The following is a 26,549-nucleotide window of genomic DNA, read 5'->3' as shown; positions in this document are numbered from 1 at the left end:
CTCTGTTCTCTGCAACAGAGAACAAAATCAAAGCTGGGGGACGCTTTGATGTGCCTCCCTCCGGAAGCTGGCTCGGGGCTCCAGAGGCCTGGAAAAGGTCTCTGCCACCCGGATCTATGGCCACAGAGCGATTTCACGCCCCCCTGTGCAGCCAATCCAGGCTCCAGAGACCTGGAAAAGACCTCTCCCGCCCGGATCTATGGTCGCGGAGCGATTTTGCACCCCCCGTGGCCTGATCCGGGCTCCAGAGGCCTTTTCCAAGCCTCTTTTCGGTTTGTTCTTTTTGGTTTGGGGCATGACACGTACTTTCCAGCAATTTCCATAATGTTACCTTGGATCCCTCATCACTGTTCACCTTGATGTGTCCTTTCAAACCTATTCTTAATCTATGGCATAAATAGCTGAGATGCTATCCACATTGAATTTTTAGGGCATAGTACCTTTTTTCACTTTGCATAGCTCAAGCTTCAGTTTAGCCACTAATAGCTGAGGGTCTGAGCTATAATCAGTGCCAGGAAGTGTTTTAAGAGATGCAAGTGAACCTTTCAAATGTTGTTGGCATAAAATGAAGTCCATTTGATTTTGATATTGTCCATTTGGTGCTGTCCACATGTATAAATGTTGCTTGTGTTGAATAAATGTGTTCATTATGCTGAGATGATTTTCCTAGCAAAATTGCACTAGGCGATTGCCAACTTCATTCCATTCACTTAGCCCAAACTTGTCTACTATTCTTCTCTTTGGCCTACATTTGCATCGAAATCATACCCAGCATACAAAAAAAATCCTTTTTTGGTATTTGCTTGAGAGCATATGAAGTTCACTGCAAAAAAGGTTTTTAATTTCATGATCATTTGAGTCTATAGTTGGAGCATAGATTTGTAATATGGTGATGTTCAGTGGCTTGCTTTAAATTTGGATAGATATTATGCAATCACTATGCTTTGTGATTCTCAATCCATTTTGCCCCTTGTTTCATTACACAAAATGCAATTCATTTTTGTTTGATATCATTTTCAGAAAAATAAATCATAAACTTATCTGATTTGAATTGATCACGGTATGTCTAGTGTAACTCACTGATGCCAAGGATATCTGTGTTTGCTCTAATAATTTCTCTTTTTACAATTTTGAGTTTCCCAAGGAACATGCCTCTAAGATTCCATATTCCAATGTGATATAACTTTGGCTTCTTTTGTCATGGGCACTGTCAGTTGTTGGGCTTCCCGAAGGTTTTCCTCCAACAACATAACAACCCTGACTATTAAAAGCTAGTTCTTATTCCTCTCCAGGAGCTTGCAGGCTACCATGCAGCCTTGGGAGGGTTTGTTGTTGGTATTCACATGAGTCATCTTGAGATATTCCCATAAAATATTCTGGTGAGATTTTTTTTTACAGGGTAGTTTACCATTGCTTTACCTAATCCTCCCCATTTATCTGAGCTTGGGACTGGCATATGGTTGATGAATTAATATCCATATGGCTGGGTATTAAGAATTGATTAAAATTAATTACATTCTGTTCATTGAACTACAAGTAGAATTATGTGCATAAAAAATTGCTCAAATTTTGACTAGCCACTTTTCAGCCCTATACCAGTGATGGCGAACCTTTTAGAGACCAAGTGCCCAAACTGCAACCCAAAACCCACTTATTTATCGCTGGGTGCCAGGTGGGTGTGGCCTACTGGATGGGTGTGGCTGTGGTGGTCATAGAAGATTGGGTGAGTGTGGCCAAGGTGGATGTGGTCACCTCAATGTTGCTCATGGGGAGGGACACCTGTGGGGGTTGGGGGAGATCCAGGGGGGTCTCTGGTATGTGTGGTGGTAGGCAGGAGGCTCATCCTGCGGGATAAGGCGAGGCAGGGTGGGGATGCCATTGCCATGGGGCAAGGCAAGGGCTGGGGCGGCTGCTGCCTGACACCATCGGCCCCCGCACACAGAAGCCAGCTAGCGCATGGGGGCCGACGGTGTCTGTCAATAGCCACACACCCCAGCCCCTCGACCGGCGCACTCTGGGCTTCGCAGCCCATTGCCAGCAGTTCAAAGAAGCCACCTCTAAGATCGATGGTCAGCGGACAGCTGAGGAGGCGATGCAGTGAGTCGTGCCTCGGAAAAGGAGAGCATGCGAGGCCAGGAGGGACAGGGTGGGGGGGAGGGAAACCAGCCATGCTGGGATGCATCCGGCCATGTGGGACCTCGGCAAATTAGCAGGCGGCTGGTTGAAGAGGGACAGTTGCCACCTCTGAGGCATGGCGTGGGTGCCCACAGAGAGGGCTCTGAGTGCCGTCTCTGGCACCTGTGCCATAGTTTCACCACCACTGCCCTGTACTATCGATGTAAAATACAATTTAGCACTTTACTACCTCACCTATTGCTAAGCACGTTGGTTTGTGCTTAAATTGTAAGCCGCCCTGAGTCTTCGGAGAAGGGCGGGATATAAATGGGATTAAAATAAAAAATAAAAATAAATCATAACACACCATTATTATCTTAACCATATTAGAATACAATTTTTTGATTCTCATGATATACTAGGCACATTGGCTACAGTTGCATAACACTGAACTATAATGGACTAGTTTATAGTTCAGTATGATGTACAAACTAACCACCACTGAATTGTATATATAAATACTTTCATGCTTCTCAGCCTTTTTCTATTAATTTCATTCTTTGCTTTCAAGGAATCACATATGGTCAATTTTGGAATTTCAGTGTAATATGTATCTGACTACTTTCAGATGATAAATGAATCCCCGCTTATAATAAGGAATACAAAATATTATTTTGCAAGTATATGCTTGTGATTATCCCATAGATATTGCCTAATTTGATATTTAGTGTATCAGCACAGTTTTAACTTTCCTCTCTGCAATGAAAATATGTAAATTAAGTTAATAGTGTATTAAATGATAAAAGTATGTGTCTTGGCAATTTGCTACAGATGTCTATCAGTAATTGACTAAAGCAATCTGATAACTTCTTACTCAAAATATCCTCAGATAAAAATCTCAAGTGAACTAACTTAATTCTTCATTGATTAAAAGTGATAATGGTCATATTAGTGCAGGTCTCATGAATACAATAGTCAATTCCAGGCTGCCAACAAACTTGCTTATTGAATAACCTGTGAATGAATATTAAAAGTGCAAACAAAGCCTTATGTGTATAAATACTCTGTCACATTTTATGTATACACTTAAATTATATCAACTTGAGTCAGCTATGTCTGTCTGATTTACCAACTTCCTTCTGTATCATTTCCAATTGGTAAACAAAGAATTATTAACGCAACTTTATTCATTTTCAGGGGACTATAGCCACATCCTAAGTATTTTATACTCCTACCCCTATTCTATTCGTTCGCATTTATTTTCACTAGTTGCACGCTTGCTCGGCTGCAAGTCTTGATGACATCCGGAGGGAAGGCACAAAACAACATTTAGAATCCTAAAGGGTTCTTACCATCTCTATAATCTTCGTTTTCCTGCCCGTTTTCTTCTTTACGGTGAAGATGTATTGGGCCAGGACTACTCCCCCGACCAGGGCGCACACACTGGCGCTGGCCACTGCTCCCATTTTGGCTACGGCGCTCTTGTCCATCGTGGCACACTTACAGACCGGCTTTGGAGCGGAACGGAATAGAGATTTTGGCTAGGTCTCAGAATCTGAAGTGCCGGCAAGCCACAAAGTAGCTTCCTGAGGCCCTGCACGCCGCTGCCTGCCGCCCTGGATCGTCGTGGTATCCCTATCCCTTCGTCAAAGCGCCGTTAAATGGGAAAGGTAAGTGAATCCGTCTCCTGCCTCAGAGGCTCCACTCCTTTTCTTACCAGGAAGTGTGTCTAGTCTATAAGAGAAACGGCGATTGACCCTAAAAAACGTTCTTGACACTTGAACTGAGCAAGCGACTAGTAAGACTATTAACAACGGCCTGACCGAGCCAGTGGAAGAAACTATCTTACTTCACAACGGGGTGCAGTAGTTTCTCTTTTGTCTTTAATTGTGTTACTTTAATTCAGGACAAATCTTCCGTTTCTCTCTTTATATTATAAAATTGAACCTAAAAATAAGATGCCGGGGAAGGAATACTTCCACATTTCATAGAGATTTCTCTCTATATATGCCTAGTAGTACAATCCAATCTACCGCTAGCCCATCACTTACTTACCTTTTTTGGGGTAAGACTACATTTTCCAGCATGCACTCTTCCGCCTCGACTACTCCTCCCACCGGCAGCAAACTTCAACGGGGGTTACAGCCTTCCCGCCCAAGAGGATTTCCTTGACAATGGGTGGGGTCAGAGTAGACGTTGGTTTGTCGAGGTACTATGACAACGGCAACAAAAATGGCGGCTGGTGGAGTGGCTTCGTTAGTGTCTGTAGCTTTTCATCTCATTGATGCGTAATTAGGTTCATCCACCTTTCTTTTAGTAGATATGATTTTATGTTCTCCATGGCCGTTTCTGTTTACTTAATTTCTCATGGGTTTCTCGTGTAATGCTGGCATAAAAGGGCTGCGCTTAAAAGATTACCGTTCTCACAGAGCAAGAAGACTTAAAGAAGCGACTCTCTAGTGCTCACTTCTCTGGTAACACGCACGGGCTGCTTCAGCTCTTGGAATGCTCCTCCTCTGTAACTGTAAATTTGTGTAAGGAAGCAAAGGGTGGGGGGGAAAGGAAGATTCGTCAGTTACCGAAACAAGTCGGGTAAGTCAATAATTTAGCTCAAAGGAAAGAGTTATTGTTTGCAATGGCATAACAGTCTACAAATTTTCACCCTGGCAATAACAAACTTGTGATGTCATATAAGTGTAAATCATGCTATTTTATGCATGCTTACTTTGAAATATATTTAAGTTTGGATTGCATGGATATAGTGTGATGTAAACATCCTTTTTCCATTTATGCATTCATTGATGTTTTCTAGATCAACACAGTGTTCTTGGGATAGTCTTTTGTTAGTGCTATTCTAACTCCATAGTATTGAGTATTGTAAAGAATGTGTTTTGTTTTTAAATTTACAAGTGAACAGTAATAATACAGGCATACTCTTAAAATAACTTTTATACTATTTGTGGAAAGTGGCAACATTTGCACAATTTTGTCATAAATTTTGTAATTGATTAAAAAATGTTGAGATGGCAGGTAATGTTATTTCTTTATGTATGCTTAAAAATTGTATTAATATACTCACTTGATGTTGCCAAGCTAAGGATTACTCATTTTCTTCTTCGCCACACACTATACTGTACCAGATAGCTTTAAGTAGGCATTAGTACAGGCTATTTATATTCTGCCAAATTGAGTTCCTTAGCTACTGTCACAAGGACAACCTGAAGCCAATTATGGTAGGGATTAAATGATCAGGTTATAACTGCATTCCCATTAAATCCCATTTTTGTTCTGCTGGTTTTTAATCTTTGCCACCTAAAGGTGCAACTAGCAAAATGGACAGTTACATAAATTATAAAAATCAAAGGGAAACTTTTGTTGCCATTCATAGGAATTGGATAGGAATAATTATTGCATTGAATAATTATTTTCATATTATAAATGGAATGGTTGATGAAATATTTTTGTTCTGGTCTGTCAGCCATTCTCTGTTTTATTCTCACTTTCCCTTTTCTCATATTCACAAGGCAACATGTATTCTGTGTAGTCATTAGAATTTTTTTGTGTGTGTTATATCTTTTTGCAAGTCTTTGGGCTTCTCCAAGACATTGAATACTTCTATGTACAAGTGACTGGTCTTTCACTGTATAAGCAGCCCAACTTTCAGAAAGAGAGAAAAAATATAGAAAATGGTGTCCAAATAGCCTTTTGAAATAGTTAGAAAATAACTTCATATCATGTTAAATTGTTGCTCCAAGCAACACCTTGCAAACAATTTTCTAGAGGAATGCAAAATAAAAAGGAGCAAGGAAGTTCATTGGATAAATAGATTTCCATTTGGGATTGTAATATTGCAAAATAAGAAACAAATCAGACTTGTGGAGAATTTGCAATAATTAGATAAGCTTGTTATTTCAGTCCTTTGTAGGTGAAAGGATGCATCTTGCTTTAATTATGTAACTGTGTTACTAAGCTGCCAGTATAATGTTCATCTCTTGTACCATATTATTGTGAGGGTATTTATTTAGTAAAAGAGAATGCAAAATGAAATCTCTAATTGATGTTTTTATGGTCTATGGTAAAGCTTGGTACAATATACACAACTCTTCCCTTTGAACATAACATATTCTCTGTGGTTCTGATCCAAAAAAACCTCCATGGTGTATAAGGATTTATTTATATGCTAGAATAGATATTTATACCTTCCAACTCATAAACTACTTTAAATTTTTCTGAGTTTGTTTAATAGTTGAGATGGAGTATAGAACTGAAAACTCTGCTGGACTGCAATCTTTATTCCTAACTTTGCAATCCTATCTGTGTCATTTACATTTTTATTTTTATTTTTATTTATATGCCAACTAAAATGTCATCCAATACTTGGATTACATAAGCATTGTGAATGATGAACTTGATTCTTGTCAGAAGTACTTATTTAATATGATGTTTTGAAGGAAAATATATTCATATTTTCTCTATTAAGTTGAGATGTTAGATGAGCTGAATTATTTTTTAAAATAGTTCATAATAAGGCTTTTATGCTAGTCATTTCCCCCCCCCACTAGGTCTGACAGAGAATGTCTTTATTTAAAGCCCGGGAATGGTGGTCTACAATAGTGGGCAATAAAGAAGAATTTGATCAAGGATGTTTATGTGTTGCAAATGTTGACAATAGCAGTAGTGCACAAGGTAAGTGGATATTTTTACATTTAATGTGTGATTAAATTTTTTAAATTCTGTTCTTCCAATCCAATGTGAAATTGTAATTTATTTATTGTAAAATGCATCTTATTAAACTTAAAAGAATTTAATTATAAGAAAATAGCTAGTGTTGGGCTGGGTCTGGATAAAATCTCTGAATCATGGAGCTCACTTGGAAGATTCAGCACAGTTATAAGTTTTTAGTCCAGCTTAACTCATGGGTTGGCTTTGGTGAGGATAAAATATTAGGGGACCTAGATTTGTGCATACATTGAAGAAGGAATTGAATATGGATATTTGTTTAAGTTTCATTATTCTTCCAGTAATACGTTTTTATTTCAGATAAAATTATTGTAGGAAGTTATATGGGATTTCTTAGAATCTATAATCCCCATCCTCTAAAACCTGGAGATGCTCTACAAGCTGAAGATATGCTTTTGGAAGTGCAGTTATGTGAACCAATATTACAAGTGGAAGTAGGAAAATTTGTTTCGTAAGTAAACAGTATTGTTCCTTCTGATAAAGCTAATTGAGTAGATATAAATTAATTTATCTTACTACTATGACCGTTTGTTTCCCTAAAGTATATTTTATGAAGTATCTTGGATTGTAGAGTAGTAATTAAGATACAAGGGACACGGTGGCTCAGTGGGTTAGGACGCTGAGCTTGTCGATCAGAAGATCGGCAGTTTGGCGGGTCGAATCCCGAGTGCCGCGTAACAGAGTCAGCTCCTGTTACTCGTCCCAGCTTCTGCCAACCTAGCAGTTCGAAAGCACGTAAAAATGCAAGTAGAAAAATAGGGAACACTCCGGTGGGAAGGTAACAGCGTTCCATGCGCCTTTGGCGTCTAGTCATGCCGGCCACATGACGGAAACGTCCTCGGACAAACGCTGGCTCTTCGGCTTTGAAACAGAGATGAGCACCGGCCCCTAGAGTTGGAAACGACTAGCACGCATGTGCGGGGGAAACTTTATCTTTACCTTTAATTAAGATACAGGCTTTGGATGCTAACATTTTTTGGAGTAATCCTAATGCCCATAAGTATTAGGCTTCTTAATATAGCTCTAGAAAAAAAAGTCTTGTTAATTTTATATTTAATTAGATATTTATCAAAAAATCAGAAATATGTTATCATCTTCCAATAATATATTCCACTGTTTCTTGGTTTTGTTGAATTATAGTTTACCACAATATCCACATTAGCAATAATGGTAAGTAAAAGAGGTGAACTGAATTCTTAAGGGTGACAACTTGCAAAACGAGGTAGCACTGTGTTGGCTTTTTTGGCAGCTGCAGCACACTGCTGGCTCATATTTAAGTGATTGTCCACTAGGACTCCGAGATCCCTCTCACAGTTACTACTATTGAGCAAGGTACCACCTATACTATATCTGTGCATTTGGTTTTTCTTGCCAAAATATAGAACCTTACTTTTTTCACCACTGAATTTCATTTTGTTAGAATAGCGCCCAGTGTTCAAGTCTGTCAGTGTTCTGGAGTGTTGACTATTCTTGCCAGCTTGGTGTTGTCTGAAAATTTGATAAGTTCCCCATCTATCCTCTCATCCAAATCATTAATGAAGATGTTGAAGAGCACTGGGCCCAGAATAGAGGCCTGGGGCATCCCACCACATACTTCCCTCCATGTAGATGCAGTTCCATTGAGGACCACAGGCTGAGTACAGCTGGTCAGCTAGCTACGAATCCATCTGGTGTTGATGCTGTCTAACCCACAGTTTTCTATCTTATCAAGTAGTAGGTTGTTGTTTACTTTATCAAATGCCTTACTGAAGTCCAAGTAAATTATATCCACAGCATTCCTCTGGTTCACTAATTTTGTCATACAAGGTGAATAAGGCATAAGTGACTATCTGAAGGTTCTTCTGATATAAGAGACGGTGCAACTGTTTCACCAGGTGAAGTTTTTCAAAGGCCTTCATGGCCAGAACTCCCATCTGCTTTTCAGGCAGGAGCTGTGAATTCAAAACTCTTAAATTGTGCACCAACCTTGAAGGGGGAGGGCCTCAAATGGGAATAGCTCTAGATCTGAGTGGTCAAAACACCCAAGCCATTCTTCCTCATCCAAACCCAAATAGTTTCCAGGCACTGAGAACAGACCTTGATAGACTCATGTGGCTGACCTGGGGTCAAAATATATAATTTGCTATCATCAGTATAGTAATGAAACCTAATTCCAAACTGGCAAATGACCTGATCTAGCAGTTTCATGTAGATATTGAAAAGGAGAGAGATAATAACCCTGTGCCATCCTCAAAGGAGGGGGCCTAGGAATTGACTCCAAATAAATATTGACTGGAACTTATCCAGGAGAAAGAGAGAGAACTATTGTAAAACACAGTCCTCAATTCCCAACCAATGGTGCTGGCTCAGGAGACTTTTGTCAGTGGTATTGACAACTACCAAGAAATCAAGAAGCACAAGGATGGTTGTGCTATCTGCAAGCTTTGCCACAGGTCATCAACTGTACTAAATCTTAGCAGGAAACTTGACTGAAATGGGTTTAGATAATCCATTTCCTCCAGAATTATAATCAGTTTTAGCTGTCCATGTTTTCAATAATCTTTCCCCCAAAAGGATGGTTGGAGACTGGTCAGTAATTGTTGAAAACTGTTAGTTTCAGGGACAGCCTTCCATAATCCTAATTAGATTGGTTTTCAACACCTATGTCCCAGTCCACCATTTTTTAATTATGCGCTCTCTGGCTCACTTATTACATAAGATGTTTATTATGGTGATAAAGGGAAAAAAAGAATCCATTGGAGTTGGGCAGCTGATAAATCCAGCTAAATAAGTTTCCTCATTTAATTATAATTAATGGTTATTACAGAGCTGTACAGATGCCCATATTATCCATCTATCCATCCATCCCAGCTATGAAATTTGGCTACCTCCAGAAAGTTAACTGGAGTCTATGTGATTTAGAGAAGCTGCATATGAAATACAAAATACATACAAAATCAGTCAGACTTGCAAGTTTGAAGTTAGCTCACCAGGTGGACCAAATCAGGAATCAACTCCACAGAAAGGCTAAAACTAATTTGTTTTGATAGTCCTTATATTGATGGGATTTTGTAAGTCCAATTATGCTGTATCTCCTGCCTTTCTTATAATCATATGAATTAAGGAGATGACTGTGAATTAGGGAACTTTAAGCTGCCACATAGTTTCTGTTTGGATTTAAGATAAGTTTGGTAAGTGTACATCAGTATAAAGCTATTAAAATTGTTAAAGTGTTAAGTACAAAAAACTTTGTATGTTTCGTGCTATTAGTATTTAGTATGATTTATTGGTCTTTTAGATTATTGATATTCAAGAAATGTTTTTAATCATATTTTCATCCTTGTCCTTTCCGCTAGTGGCACAGAATTGCTTCATCTGGCTGTATTGCATTACAAAAAATTATGCGTCTATGCTGTCTCAGGTAAAAAAGAAATCTAATTATTATGGAAACTTACTTTCCTTATTTTCTTCTTATAAAATATAGCATGTTTTTCTTCCTACAGATTTAATGATACCAAATCTATTTCATACGATATTATAAAAAAGAAGATACCTTTCTCTCTATATTTATTTATTTATTTATTTATTTATTTAATTAAATATTATACCGCCCTATTCCCGAAGGACTCAGGGCGGTTTACAGGGCAGCATAAAATACAATATAAAAATAGTATAAAATTAAAATAGATTAAATTACTTAAGCCCAACAATTAAAACAATATTAAAAGCTAAAACCCCTTCAGTCCAGGCCTGATAGATCAAAACACCAGGTTTTCAGGTCCCGGCGAAATGAACGCAGATCGGGGGCGGTCCGAAGCTCCACCGGTAAATCATTCCAAAGGGCAGGCGCACCCACAGAGAATACCCTCTCCCTGGGGATCACCCGTCGGCACTCCTTAACTGCCAGCACCCTGAGAAGGCCCTCCCTGTGGGAGCGCACAGGACGATGGGAAGTTGATGCCGGCAGCAGGTGTTCCCTTAGATAATCCGGACCCAAGCCATTTAGAGCTTTATAGGTCATTACCAGCACCTTGAATCTCACCTGGAGGGCAACCGGAAGCCAATGCAGCTCACGGAGAAGAGGTGTTACACGGGAGTATCGGGAAACTCCCATAACAACTCGCGCAGCTGCATTCTGCACCAGTTGAAGCCTCCGCGTGGTCCTCAAGGGCAGCCCCATGTAGAGAGCGTTCCAGTAGTCTAGCCGGGAGGTCATAAGCGCATGGGTGACTGTGCGTAGGGCATCTCGGTCCAGATAGGGCCGCAACTGGCGCACCAGACGAAGCTGGGCAAAAGCCCCCCTGGTCACAGCTCCTATATGGTCTTCGAAATTGAGCCGTGAATCCAAGAGGACGCCCAAGTTGCGAGCCCTATCGACGGGGGGGTAACACCTCACCCCCCCATCATTAGTGATGGAACAACCTGGTTAACCTGAGATGCAGGTATGCACAGCCACTCAGTCTTGGCAGAATTGAGACGAAGCCTTTTTCTTCCCATCCAAACTCGGACTGCCTCCAGGCAACGGGACATCACGTCAAGTGCATCACTGGGTTGGTTCGGGGTGGAAAGAAAAAGTTGGGTATCATCAGCGTACTGATGATACCCCACCCCGAAACCACGAATGATCTCGCCCAGCGGTTTCATGTAGATGTTGAACAGGAGGGGAGAGAGGACCGACCCCTGAGGGACTCCACAAATGAGAGATCTCGGGGCGGACCTCTGCCCTCCCGTCAACACCGACTGCGAGCGGCCCAGGAGGTAGGAGGAGAACCACCACAAAACAGTGCCTCCCAGTCCCAACCCCCTGAGACGCCGCAGTAGGATACCATGGTCGATGGTATCGAAAGCCGCTGAGAGATCTAAAAGGACTAGGACAGAGGAACATCCCCTGTCCCGAGCCCGCCAGAGATCATTCACCAGTGCGGCCAATGCCGTCTCCGTGCTGTACCCGGGCCTGAAACCCGATTGGTACGGGTCAAGATAATCAGTTTCCTCCAGGAACAGAGGAAGCTGATGCGCCACCACACTCTAAACAACCTTCGCCAAAAATCGGAGGTTGGAGACCGGATGGTAGTTATTTAAAACAGCCGGGTCCAGGGAAGGCTTCTTGAGGAGGGGTCTCACCACTGCCTCCTTCAAGGCGGCAGGGAAGATACCCTCCTTCAAGGAAGCAGATATTACTGCCTGGAACCAGCCTCGTGTCTCCTCCCAAGCCGCATAAACCAGCCATAAATCCTAACAGTATTAGAAAAATAAACATTAGAAAGGTCAAGTAATATTAGTACTTCTAGAGAAGTTTTCCTCTTAATTTGTGGTAATGAAAAGGAAGTTTCTAACAGTGCAAGGTAGTTCTCGACCTATGACCATAATGGAGCCTACCCATTACAATTGCAAGTTATGATTGTCATTTAACAAGGTGACCATGTGGTTGCCTTGCTTAACAGCTATCACTCTTGCTTGCTCTAATGTAGTCATCATGTAGCTTTTGAAAATAGCATGTGCACTTATAAAGCACAGTATCAGGAGATATAAGTTCTTTTTGAAAGTGTATTTATAGAAGCATACTTTAATATATAAAGTTGCAGCTCAATATCTTTTCTTAGCTGACTGAAGAACTTTAAGAGTAATTATATTAGAGCCAAGGTTAGCTCACTATGTTTCATTTGTTTCGATCATCAACAGTAAAAGGGCTGGGTCATGCATACAAGATGAAACACCCTCTTGGAAGGACTGTATTGTAGCTAATAATGTGATGGTTTAATTGTGCCATCAAATTGCTGTCAATCTTTAATGACCACATAAATAGATTTTTCTATGTGGTGATCTGTAGAGGAATAACATGTTTTGAACCTTCATATTTTTAAAAACTCCCTGATACAAAAAGTGGATTAACAAACCTTTCTCATAGGTAGCTTGCACCTCTTTACTTGTTAGATACCAAGCTCTGTTGAGTCTAGATAGCAAGTTATAGATGATGAGGAATTAACAGTTCACCAAAATTTAGAGATATTATGATGTCATTCCTCCATCAGTATGATGGAGATTTTTATATTCTCTATTTGACATCAGCATCAAATAGAATAAACTGAAAACTCAGTTTTGTGAGAAAAATGCACTGCACTTATTTTTAATAAATGGTTAATTTTCCCCTGTTTTGTGATATATTCAAAAGAATTGGGGGGGCATATGTTATATTAATGAAACCTGAATTCTGACAACTGTATTAAAGTGTTATAAATATATTATGGCATCTTTCACAATACATTTTCCACAGAAAATACTGCAAACTTAAGGCAGCCCTTTCTTTTATTTAATAGGAAGTTTAGGAAATATAGAACATGGCAACCAATACCAGCTAAAACGTATGTATGAACACAATCTTTATCGAACAGCATATAACATGACACATGGACCATTTGGAGGTATAAAAGGTAAGTTATTGGTCCTAGTCTATTTTCACTAATACAGAAAGAACAGAGGAACATTACTTTAAGACATTGATGCTAAACCTGTGGTTCAGGGCACCTGTGCATTTGGCTATGGCTTTGGATGATACATCTGCATTCCCCTACTGATTTTGTTGTTTAGCAACAACAGAATTGCCATTTTGCCCCTACCTTATTGTGTTGCTGCTTCTATATATGATACAACTTTATGTGAAAGAGAATATGTATGAGTAAATGGTGGAATTATTTCTGTTCACATTGTTTTTAATGTGTTAATTAAACCTAGGGGAAGATGTGCTTTAAATGTGTTAAATTTGAACAGTTAAATATTTGATTAAATATAAACCATATATATATATATCTGTGTGTGTGTGTGTGTGTGTGTGTGTGTGTGTGTGTGTGTGATATGTTAACTATTAGATTACCTTGCTAGGCCCCAAACATGGGGCAAATCTTTATTTCCTGTTTTCAGCTTTATCTCAAAGGCCATCGAACAGGCTGTAGTCACACCGGACAGTTCATATATTTGTGTAAATTACTAACAAAGAATTAAGGGAGGCTGAGATGCATTTCTGACTCATTAGTCTTCATCAGTCAGTCATACCCTTCTGAGATTCGAACCTGGGCTGATTGCACATTAGGCAGTGTTTTTACCTCTTGAGCCACAGGTTCTCTCTCGCTTTGTTAGCTTTCTGCAAGGGGAGAGATATGTGTCATATGTAATCTAATAGTTAACATACATATCTCTCCCCTTGCGACTACAAAATGGAAGCCTAGATGAAATTATAATATTTTATAGTATGCGTTGCTCTAGTAATGTGTTTCATGTAGAGGTTAAAAACACCAGATTAGAAACTGGGAGACCATGTGTTCTACTCCTTCCTTGGACTTGAAGCAACTGCGAGATTTTGGACCAGCCAATATTGCACTCTCATCTAAGGAAACAAGTAGTGTCAAAGCATTTCCAAAAAATGTTGATGAAAAATGCTAGTAATTAATCCAGGCAATTTTCAAGAGTCAAGAATCACTTGAAGACAGCAAACAAACAAAAAACAAGCTGTAGGGTTTTTTGTTCATAGACAATATATATACTTTTATATATTCATATTGATTTTTTTTAAGATGGTGTTGAAATGTTAGGTAAACATTAATTTGTCTTCTGAGACAAAACTAATAGTAACAAAATTGTATGCTTTGCTATGTGCTATTTTTTGTAAAGTATAAGATGGAGCAAGGTAATTGCAGTTATCTTGATGAGTTACTCATATTGGCTATCATTACTCTTCAGGTTCTAAGGAATGGAAACTAATTTTATTTTAGGTTATCTTGTTTGTTGTCAGGCTAATATGATGCTTCTATGTTTTAATTGTTATGAGATCATGAGTTGTAAACAAGTTCCTTGTTGTTGTTGTTAGTTGTGAAGTCATGTCTGACCCATCGCAACCCCATGGACAATGTTCCTCCAGGCCTTCCTGTCCTCTACCATCTTCTGGAGTCCATTTAGGCTCACGCCTATTGCTTCAGTGACTCCATCCAGTCACCTCATTCTCTGTCGTCCCTTTCTTCTATTGTCCTCAACCTTTCCCAGCATTAGACTCTTCTCCAGTGAGTCTTTCCTTCTCATTAGGTGGCCAAAGTATTTGAGCTTCAACTTTAGGATCTAACCTTCTAAAGAGCAGTCAGGGTTGATCTCCTCTAGGACTGACCGGTTTGATCGCCTTGCAGGCCAAGGGACTCGCAGGAGTCTTCTCCAGCACCATAGTTCAAAGGCCTCAATTCTTTGGCACTCAGCCTTTTTTATGGTCCAACTTTCAAAGCCATACATTGCAACTGGGAAGACCATAGCCTTGACTATACGTATTTTTGTTGACAGGGTGATGTCTCTGCTTTTTAGTGTGCTGTCTAGATTTGCCACAGCTTTCCTCCCCAGGAGCAAGCGTCTTTTAATTTCTTGGCTGCAGTCCCCGTCTGCGGTAATCTTGGAGCCCAGGAAAATAAAATCTGTCACTACCTCAATTTCTTCCCCATCTATTTGCCAGCAATTGAGAGGGCCGGATGCCATGATCTTGGTTTTCTTAATGTTTAGTTTGAAGCCAACGTTTGCACTCTCCTTCACTCACAACAAGAGGCTCTTTAGTTCCTCTTCACTTTCTGCCATTAGAGTGGTATCTTCTACATATCTTAGGTTGTTGATATTTCTCCCAGCAATCTTAATTCCAACTTTTGATTCATCTAGCCCTGCCTTTCTCATGATGTGCTCTGCATATAAGTTAAACAGGCAGGGCGACAGTATACAGCCTTGCCGGACTCCTTTCCCAATTTTGAACCAATCAGTGGTTCCGTGTCCAGTTCTCACTCTTGCTTTTGACCCACATATAGGTTTCTCAAGAGACAAATAAGATGGTCTGGTACTCCCATCTCTTTAAGAACTTGCCACAGTTTGTTATGATCCACACAATCAAATGCTTTATCATAGTCAATGAAGCAGAAGTAGATGTTTTTCTGGAACTCCCTAGCTTTTTTCATGATCCAGTGTATGTTGGCAATTTGATCTCTGGTTCCTCTGCCTCTTCGAAATCCTGCCTGTACTTCTGGTATTTCTCGATCCACATATTGCTGGAGTCTAGCTTGTAGGATTTTAAGCATAACTTTATTAGCATGTGAAATGAGTGCAATGGTGCGATAGTTTGAACATTCTTTGGCACTGCCTTTCTTTGGAATTGGAATGTAAACTGATCTTTTCCAGTCCTGTGGCCACTGTTGAGTTTTCCAAATTTGCTGGCAAATTGAGTGTAGCACTTTTACTGCATGGTCTTTTAAGATTTTGAATAGCTCAGCTGGAATACTGTAACCTCCACTAGCTTTGTTGTTACTCAGCTTTCCTAAGGCCCATTTCACTTCACATTCTAGAATGTCTGTCTCAAGGTCAGTGACCACCTCATCATGGTCTCTTGGGTTGTTGGAAAAGAGTGTTTGCTATCACCATCGTATTCTCTTGACAAAATTCTATCAGCCTGTGTGCCCTGCTTCATTTTGTACTCCAAGGCCAAACTTGCCTGTTATTCCGGTTATCTTTTGGCTTCCTACTTTAGCATTTCAATCCCCCATGATGATAAGGACATCATTTTTTGGTGTTAGTTCTATAAGGTGCTGTAGGGCTTCATAGAACCGGTCAATTTCATCTTCTTCAGCACCAGTGGTTGGGGCATAGACTTGGACTACTATGATATTGAATGGTTTGCCTTGGATTTGAACTGAGATCATTCTGTCATTTTGGGGATTGTATCCCAGTATTGCTTTTCCTACTCTTTTATTGATTACGAAGGCTACTTCATTTCTTCTGAGGGATTCTTGCCCGCAGTAGTACAGTATACCTGATGGTTATCCGAATTAAATTCACCCATTCCTGTCCATTTTACTTCATTGATTTCTAAGATGTCAATGTTCAGTCTTGTCATCTCTTGTTTGACCACATCCAGCTTTCCTTGATTCGTGGATCTTACATTCCAGGTTCCTATGGAGAAAAAATCTTTACAGCATTGGACTTTCCTTTCACCACCAGATACATCCACAGCTGAGCGTCCTTTCGGCTTTGGCCCAGTCGCTTCATTCTTTCTGGCGCTACTAGTACTAGCCCTCTCCTCTTCCCCAGTAGCATATTGGACACCTTCCGACCTGAGGGGTTCATCTTCCAGCGTCATATCTTTTTGCCTTTTGGTATTGTCCATGGGGTTTTCATGGCAAAGATACTGGAGTGGGTTGCCATTTCCTTCTCCAGTGGATCACATTTTGTCAGAACTCTCTGCTATGAGCTGTTCATCTTAGGTGGCCCTGCACGGCATAGCTCACAGCTTCCTTGAATTACGCAAGCCCCTTCACCACGACAAGGCAGTAATCCATGAAGGAGAAACAAGTTCTTTATGAATTCAGAAATACATAACCACTAGAGGGCACTCGTGTTTTCTGAATCATAACTCAGATTCAACTAAAATGTTTAAAAATTTGTAAGAGATTTAAATCACAAGTGATGATCACAAATGTTCTGAAGAGTACCAATATAAGTAATAAAAGTACTGGAATTTCTTTGTTTCTCCTACTTACTAGTGAATCTTAATGCTGAATTGAAGAATTTCTAAGATTACAATAAATATTTATTTATTCTGTTTTGGCTGTACAACATATGATATAAATAACTAGGTTATAATAGTTAATGTAGCCATTCCTTTATTTGCTGATGTTACTGGTTTAGGGTGCCAGGAGTTGATTTGAAATTTTGGATTTTATTTTATAGTACATAATTTAATTTAATTTAATTTAATAATATTTCTATACCGCCCTTCTCCCTGAGGACTCAGGGCGGTTCACAGGGCGAAAGTAGAATACAAAATACAAACATTAAAAAGAAATTAAATAATTGCCCAAGTTTAAAACAATTACTATTCAATTATAAAACCCCAAAGATAAAATTAAGAATACAAAAAATAAAAAACCCCACCAATCCCCATCAGGCTAGGCCGGCTTGTACAAACAAAAACGTCTTGAGATCGTGACAAAAGGAGGATATGCCCATAAGGTGGGCATATGTGTGTGTGTGTGTGTGTGTGTGTGTGTGTGTGTGTGTGTATACACATACACATATACATACATACATATATGTATATATACGTGTGTGTGTGTGTATATGTGTGTGTGTGTGTGTGTGCGTGTGTGTGTGCGCAGTGCTTTTTTTGTAAAAGAAAAAGGTGCCGGAACTCCATTCTGAGCATTCTATGAGAAAAAAAGCCGTGTATATGTGTGTGTGTGTGTGTATATATATATATATATATGTATATGTATATATGCTGAGCTTGTCGATCAGAAGGTCAGCAGTTTGGCAGGTCGAATCCCGAGTGCCATATAGCAGAGTGAGCGCCTGTTACTCGTCCCAGCTTCTGCCAACCTAGCAGTTTGAAAGCACGTAAAAATGCAAGTAGAAAAATAGGGACCACTGTGGTGGGAAGGTAACAGCGTTCCGTGCGCCTTTGGCAATAGTCATGCCGGCCACATGACCACAGAGACGTCCTCGGACAAGTGCTGGCTCTTCGGCTTTGAAACGGAGATGGGCACCGGCCCCTAGAGTCAGAAATGACTAGCACGCATGTGCGGGGGAACCTTTACATTTACCTTTATATGTATGTATGATGTACGTATGTATATATATTTGTATGTATATGTGTGTGTGTGTGTGTGTATGTGTTTGTGTGTGTGTAAAATTAATAAATAATGAAATAACATTGTTTGAAAAATCCATAGATGTGTGGATGTCAGTTCTTATGGCTAGCTGTTCCGTATTTCAAATCAGATATTCATTCAATAAACATAATTAACTTCATTGCCCCAAGTGCAGGGAATAACATAATGAAAATATTTGGAACAGTGATTCCAGCTTGAGGAGTGGTTCGTAGTGATAATTTGGAGATCATGAATTCACAATCTTTATTTATAAGTTGAATTCATAATACCAGCTGAATTATTTGTAAAAACTATGTACATGTGAGAATACATTTACAATTATGGTATAACAAAATGAAATAAAAATCAGTGAAGTGGGATTGGAAGTCTTTTATTATCAGTTATAATGCAAGTTAATCACAGCATATCAAAGATACTGGATGTTGGGGGAAAGGGTCTATTCTTATTATTTCTTAATTTTACAATGGCATACAGCTGCTGGATCCATCTGCTTTACACACCCAGTATCAATGAAAGAAACAAGCTGACTTTTTGTTAGTTTACTAAATAGATTATATTTTTGACTCTTCTAAAAGAAATCTGATATAAATAGCATTTCTAGAATAAAACAGGCATTCACAGAATATTTGAAAAATATATAATGACTTCCAGAATTGACCATCTGTTCCATGTTAATCCCTTGATTTAATAAAGTTAAACAATTTTTAAAAAAAACAATCCTATTTTTTGAACAAAAGAAAATCATTATATGAGAAAGAAGTACTAAAAAACTTAGTTTTTCTTAGCTAACATATTTTAATTCTTTTTATCTTTGCTGTAATTCAACCTAGAGGGAAAGTACTACATAGGTAGATAGCATGTAACTTTTTAATAGGAAATTCATGAACAAGATAGATGTGGGCTTAGGTTTTCTCAATTTTGTAAGGCAATTTTTATTAGATAGTAGTGAGGCAAATAATTATCAGTTCCTTTTTTGTTGTGAGACAAAGAATGCTTTGTGCCTATTTAAATAAGGGTAATGTTAAAATTTTTAATATGGATTTATAGGGGCCTAAGACCATAAGAATCAAGTCAGATGCTGGTTTCACAGTTTGAAAAATGCTCCCAAATGCTAAATCTAATACAAATTTAGGAAGTTAAATATGTTTTCATTTTGTTATTTATCTTGCGACTCCAAATGGGCTCCAATCTCTTAACTTTTAATTCAATAGATGAAAATTGCAAACAGGATATTTATAACCAACTGACAAATTTCAGAGAGATATAGATGCTAAACATTTTAAAATTTTGATTATCAAATTTTTGGCACAGATATTTGTAAGCACAGTTCTGTGGAAATAAAATGTTCTAAATTCCAGAGAGGAACAAGTGTTTTATTTTGCATGGATAGGAAGATCTCTCTTTCTCTCTTTTCTGAGGTCTAGAGCAGGGGTGTCAAACTCAATTTCATTGAGGGCTGCATCAGCATTGTGGTTGCCCTCAGGGGGCCGGGTGGGTATGGCCAGGGTGGGCGTGGCCTACTGGGTGGGCATGGCTAGCGTGCGTATGGCCTACTGGGTGGGCGTGGCCAGCTCTACATCGTTGGCATCAAGGGTGCCTATGGGGGCCTGGGCAGGAGTGGGACAGATCTGAGGGTCTCTGGCAGAAGGAGGGACTCTGGGCCAGGGCCATGGCAGTGGGGGCCATTCCCTTACTGTTTCCAGGATGGCTTCATGGGCCGCATGAAACCACTTTGCGGGCCGGATCCAGCCCCCGGGCCTTGTGTTTGACATGTCTGGTCTAGAGTGTTTGTGCAACTTTTTCTCCAAGGAATTTCACTCAATACAGGTAATGCCACTCCTTCTTGAATGAGATTTCCCCTCAACTCTCAACTTTTTATTTGAAATGTGTATGACAGGGGTCAGCAACCTGAAACAGTGAAAGAGCCACTCGGAAACGGTTCTCTCACAAAACGAAAAACTGGGAGCCGCAAAAAATATGTGCGCATGCGTGTACATGCGCACATGCGCGCATGCACAGAACAGGGTTTCACTGAAGAGTGGAGCCAAGGTGAGATATGCACCTACCCTGCATATTTGAATTGATTGGTTGAACTTTTTTAGTCCCACTTTTTTTTTTTGGACTGCACATGGCAGAGGACCGAGAGCCACAGGAGACGGCTGAAAGAGCCGCATGCGGCTCTGGAGCTGCGGGTTGCAGACCTGTGGTGTATGAGGTAGAAAACAACTAATATTTTAAGTAAATGTCTGCAGTTTCCCATTCAAGCGATATTCAGGTTATGGTACTGGTACAATGAAAACACTGAAAAAGTAATGAATAAATCATTTTAAATTTTATTGTTTTAATAATTACAACAGAAGGGAATACTTGGAAATAAAATAGCTAAACCAAGTTATAAGAGGCCTAAATCAACATATAACTTACAATAATAATTTATCAGCATAACACACAAATAAGTAAAGGCATAGCTAGCCATCTCTCCCGGGTTTATTTGCCTGTTCAAAAAAATTTTGTCTAATGCTTTTTATTTTTTGTGCCATTTCTCCCTTTTCTATAATATTTAATTTATGCTTATTTAAATCTAGCTGTTGTTTTAGATCTCTACGTTGTGGGTTTTTTTGTAGTTCTAATTCTAATTTTTTGTGTTCTTCCTCTAAACTTTTTCGATATTGCCTTTTCTTTTTACATTCATTGGCCATGTATGCAATTGCAGTTCCTCTCATAACCGCCTTGGCCGTATCCCATAAATTTTGAGTGCTAGTCTCCTCTTTCTTATTTGTCTGGAAGAATGTCCACATTTGTTCCTCCATCTTATGCTTAAATTCTCTTTGGTTTAGGATTGCTCTTTTTAGAGTCCACCTCCTTGTTGTTGTCTTCTGTTCTTTCCATTTAATTACAATGGGATTATGGTCTGCCCAAGTATTAATGTCTATTATTATGTCATCAATATCTGAATTTAATTCTTTCGTTGTCCAGACCATATCAATGTTGGACCACAATTGATGCCTCCCTGAATAGTATGTAAATTGCTTTTCATTCAAAATTCTCTCCCTCCAACTATCTTGAATATTTAATTCTTCCACCATTTTTAAAAAAGTACCGGATAATATTCTCCTGGTTTGTTTGCTTACTACCTCACTCTTATAATCTAATTCTCTATAATTGCATTAAAATCACCAATTATACAAATGTTCTCATATTCCATATTAGCCATAACCTTATGCAGTTTCTTATAAAATTGTCTTTGTTTTTCATTGGGGGCGTAAATTCCTACCAGGGCGACCTTTTTTTTATTCAAGGAAATTTTAATAATCGGTATTCTACCTTCCTCATCTCGATAGATTTGTCTTGCTGGGATTCTTTCTTTAACATATATCACAATTCCTCCTTTCTTCTGCTGTGAAAGCGATACAAATTTGATTCCTAACTTAGAGTAGTTTAATAAATCCTGATCTTGAGTCTTTATATGTGTTTCTTGTAGAATTGTTATATCTAAGTTTTTCTTACTTTCTTTCTTACTTTTCTTATTATTCAAAATTATATTTCTCTTAGCTGGGGAGTTTAGTCCATTCACATTTAATGATAATACTGTTAATATTTCTGCATTACTGCCTCTGTTTTGATCTTGATGCCCTTGTCAGTCTATCTTCCTTGAGTTCTTTGTGTCTACTCTCATCATCGTCATAGTTCATTGTCATTTTTTCTCTTCTCTCCTTTTCCCGTTCTTTGCCTTGTGATTCCCATGTCTTTCTATTATATCTCCCTGTATTGTTCTCTTCTCTTAACTCTCTTTCTTCTAGTTCATCTTCATTGCTTAGATGCTGCTGGAAAAACTTCTGCTTTATCAATCGAATCTAACCTATATCTTTCTTCTTGCCAGGTCACCACAATCCAGCATCAGCCACCTAAAATTAATGTTTTGTCTTATTAATTTTGATGTAATATTTTGGTAGGGCCTTCTCAGGTCTCTTACCCTCCTAGGGACTTGTTTGAGGACATTGTTTACCTCTGTATTCTATTGGGTCATCCCTTGTTCTGTGCAAAATCTCATCCCTAATTGACTTCTTCACAAATCTGATATGTACCTCCTTGGGTAAGTTATTTCTTCTTGCGTAATTTGTGTGGATTCTATATATCTCATCAATCTCATTTGCCATCTCTTTTTTCCCTGTCCCTAGGGCCCTTGCTAGCAAGTCCGTCATAATTTCTGGGAGGTCCTCCCCCTTCTCTTCTTTCATGTTTTGGAAACGTAGATAATGATCTGCTTTCTCAGTTTCAAGCAGTATGATGGTGTTTCTAACTCTTTATTTGCTTGCAAGAGTTTTTCATTCATTTCATCTACTCTTCTTTCCTCCTTATTCATTCTATCCTCCATTTCTAATAATTTCTATTCATTTTTCAATATTTGCTGTTGGAAACATTCAGATTTTCCATCCATTGCTCCCATCTTCTCTTTAAGTTCTCCAGTATCATTCCTTATTTCACCTATTTCTTTCTTTAAATCAGGGGTGTCAAACTCAATTTCATTGAGGGCCGCATCAGCATTGCGGTTGCCCTCAGGGGGCCGGGTGGGCGTGGCCAGGGTGGGTGTGGCCTACTGGGTGGGCGTGGCTAGAGTGCGTATGGCCTACTGGGTGGGCATGGCTAGAGTGCGTATGGCCTACTGGGTGGGCATGGCCAGCTCTACATAGTTCTCATCAAGGGTGCCTATGGGGGCCTGGGCAGGAGTGGGACAGATCTGAGGGTCTCTGGCAGGAGGAGGGTCTCTGGGCCAGGGCCAAGGCAGTGGGGGCCGTTCCCTCACTGTTTCCAGGATGGCTTTGCGGGCCACATGAAACCACTTCGTGGGCCGGATCCGGCCCCCGGGCCTTGTGTTTGACATGTCTGCTTTAAATCATCATGATTTCTCAGCATAACCTCTTGCATGGATTGTAGTATTGCTTGTAGGTCTTTAAGTGAGCCTGCTCTCTCCCGTGGCATTATCTCTTCTATGGATCTTTGCCCTGCTGGGCTTAATTCCGCTGATGAGGCTTGGGTCATCTGCCTTCTTCCAGTCCCAACTCTTGTGAGATTTGGGATGCTTGTCATCTTTCTAAATGATGTCAACCAACCCTCCCACTTATACACAATCTTTGTCTTTCCCTCCACCACACCTGGAGAATTTATTCTTCTTCCAAGTTTATAATCACTTATGCCTTATATCTTAACAATGCTATATTTTGTTGCTAACACAATATCAAACCTATTACACCTATTACGCTAACACTTCTAAAACACAATAATCAATATTAATCAATTTCAAGTGTTTATATTCCAAACAGTCCTAACTTTTCTATATAGAAACATGTAACAATAATATAACCATTAAATTACCTCAATATTGTAACCAATATTCAATTCTTTAACAATAAAGACCAGGTTTCACAGTCAATTCAGTTATAAATAATATTATATTCAACAAGGAGACAAATTTTCTCACCCTCCTTGAGCATTCAACTTTTTGTACCTAGTTAGTCTCCTCCAATTCAATCATACAATAGGTTATGTTCAGTTAATTCTTATTGGTGTAAATTCTCAAGACAATTACCATTTATCCCTTTTGTTTTAGAAACTTTTTGAAACAAATAGTTAACCTCTTAAGTTATGAGTATCACTCTTCCCTCATTTAATGCTAATTGGTCATTAGATCTTATTCAAGATGTCTGCTCTCTCAGCTCAGTCCGCACTGTCACTCTTCAAGTTTATTTTTTTTTAAACTACTTCTTCGCTTTACTGCAAGAGCCAGAAAGAGAAACCACCCTTGGTCACCAGTCCTTACAGCCTGTGAGTCTGTTGCTTTAAGATCAGATCTCTTTTTTCTCCTGTCTCCTTTTCGCCGCTATCTGACAGGGGAGGTGATTTCCCCTTTCGCTCTGGGGCCTCTCCTCTTTTCTTCTCTCTTTAAAATTCTCCGGAGAGATTTCGCAATCCGGAACACTTACAAGAGTTCGCTGAGTGTTTCCTCCACCAGGTTAGTTGAATCGCTGTCCAGCTGACTCACCGCTATTTCTGACAGTGTCATTTCTTCACGGCTGCCATAATGGGCCGTCTCCTTCACCCGGCTCTCTCCTAGGCTTTCCTGCTTTCTGCAGCTCGGACCGCCGTCCTGAACTACTCAGCTGGGCGCCTACGCTTCTGAACTTCCTCCGAGAGATCTGGGGCTTTTAAAAAACCCACCAGGAACAGAGAAAAGGCTGTGAGATCGGCACGCTCATTCGGAGCGGCATCTCAACACAGCCATTCCATTTGACAGTTTCAACTTAGGTTGAAACAATACTTAGGTAATTGACATATCAGCTTATGATTTGCGCACCCGAAATTTTAACAGTTCATTTAAAAATCTATCATTTAAAGAGTATTGAAATGTAAACTAATGACTGCAGCCTTATACATTCCAAGATAAACATCCTGTTTCTTCAGACAAATTTCATTTAGTCTGACTTCAACAACAATCAGATATCTTACTTTACAAGCAATAAGATATCTAACTAATTGCTGTTGAAGTCATACTCGATTAAATTTGTCTGGAGAAACAGGATGCTTATCTTTACATGTACTACTTATATAAGCAGTACATAAAACATGTATACCATATTATTTATTTCATAACATATTGTAATCCGAAATACAAATGTTATATTTACATTATAATCAATAGATAGGTGGTGCAGTGGCTCAGCAGTTAAAAGGCTGCGTTTATCGGCTGGAAAGCTGGCAGCCCAGATTTGAGACCTGAGCTCCCTGCGACAGGTGAACTCCCATCCTCGCCTAGCTCCTGCCAACTTAGCAGTTTGTAAGCATACAAATGCAAGTAGATAAATAGGTATCACTTTGGAGGCAAGCCAACAACCTCCATGACATCATGCTGGCCACATGACCACAGTGATGTCTTTGGACATCACAGGCTCAATGGCCTTGAAACAGAAATCAGCAATGCCTACTGTAATCATCAATGATTAGCACAGTAAAATTTGCAGGGACTCACTCCTTTATAGTCAATAGATACAATAATTATAGTAAATAATCCATCTGTCAGAAAATTGTGTCTGGTTTCTGTTGTATTTTAGGATTTTCAATTAGTTTTCTTGCCCTAATTAATCTTTTCAGAGCTTCTAAATATTTTTATGGATTGATTTATATTATGAACCTAAGTTTAATGAATTCTGGAGTTTTGGTTGAAGTTAAGCCATGAAATTTTATTCCATGAAAATAATGCTTTTTAGTTAATAATGGCTACAGATCAAATAATAATGTGATCTTTTTAAAATATGAAGATTTTTATTTATCATCCATATTGCAGTTCACATAGCATAATGTGAGAATTTAATTATTGATAAATTGATAAATAATCCCTTCATGAATTACTGCCTTGTCATGGCGAAGGGGCTTGTGTAATTCAATGAAGCTATGAGCTATATGCCATGCAGGGCCACACAAGACGGACAGGTCATAGCAGAGAGTTCTGACAAAACGTGATCCACTGGAGGAGTAATACCTCCCTAAAAAACCTTGGTCCAGCTGGCCCGGCTGGTAGCACCTCATAAGGGCCCCTTTCCAGGGTTACAGGAGAAGATGGTCAATGGTTTTGAAGGCGGAAGAGGGTTCTATGCCCCAATGGTGGATAAAATGGCAAAACCAACTTCTAGCAGAACGGAAACTCTGATTTCAAGCCTCCACTGCCTTGTGGCTATGTTTACTACTGGAAAAGGCTTCAGGAGCCAACCTCGAGGTATAATCCAGAGCCAGAGTCCTGGAAGCAGTTTGTGACTGTGTACAATCATGTTCTGGTAACTCCTGCGACGCAGCTGGAACTAATTGTATCGGCCTTGCCATTCCATTGGACTATTTCAGCGACGTGGAGAGGGAGGATCTGCTACTTGGGTAACAGTATATCCTCCATATTAATCTACCCAGGCCTCGTGCTCTGGAGAGGACACTCCAGCTTTGCATACAGCATTAAAACAATACAAAAAGTGGCATTTACTGGTTATACGTCTT

General features: G+C 39.4%; 2 protein-coding genes across 6 annotated transcripts in view; one reads left to right on the top strand and one right to left on the bottom strand.

Annotated features, from left to right (window-relative positions):
- Window positions 1-4,249, bottom strand: part of NT5C3A (5'-nucleotidase, cytosolic IIIA) — a 39,860-nt gene extending 35,611 nt beyond the window's left edge. The window contains exon 1 of one of the 5 annotated variants that reach the window (XM_083376349.1): window positions 4,171-4,249. Coding sequence is in view for 2 of the 5 variants with exons in the window: in XM_083376345.1 (XP_083232471.1) it covers window positions 3,468-3,605 (138 nt within the window). In the remaining 3 variants the exon portion in view is untranslated. Of the gene's footprint in view, window positions 1-3,467; window positions 3,813-4,170 lie in introns of those variants that run through there. The other 4 variants (XM_083376347.1, XM_083376345.1, XM_083376350.1 and 1 more) reach the window with 4 other exon arrangements.
- A 5-nt stretch (window positions 4,250-4,254) lies between these two features.
- BBS9 (Bardet-Biedl syndrome 9) overlaps window positions 4,255-26,549 on the top strand; it is a 221,044-nt gene continuing 198,749 nt past the window's right edge. Inside the window, exons 1-5 of the mRNA XM_083376344.1 lie at window positions 4,255-4,707; window positions 6,678-6,801; window positions 7,156-7,306; window positions 10,191-10,255; window positions 13,152-13,265. Coding sequence (XP_083232470.1) covers window positions 6,690-6,801; window positions 7,156-7,306; window positions 10,191-10,255; window positions 13,152-13,265 — 442 coding nt within the window. The 5' untranslated portion in view covers window positions 4,255-4,707; window positions 6,678-6,689. The remainder of the gene's footprint in view (window positions 4,708-6,677; window positions 6,802-7,155; window positions 7,307-10,190; window positions 10,256-13,151; window positions 13,266-26,549) is intronic.

This window comes from Vipera ursinii (genome assembly GCF_947247035.1).
Source record: "Vipera ursinii genome assembly, chromosome: Z".
NCBI classification, from domain to species: Eukaryota; Metazoa; Chordata; class Lepidosauria; order Squamata; family Viperidae; genus Vipera; species Vipera ursinii.
This window is presented reverse-complemented; position numbering and strand designations above follow the sequence as displayed.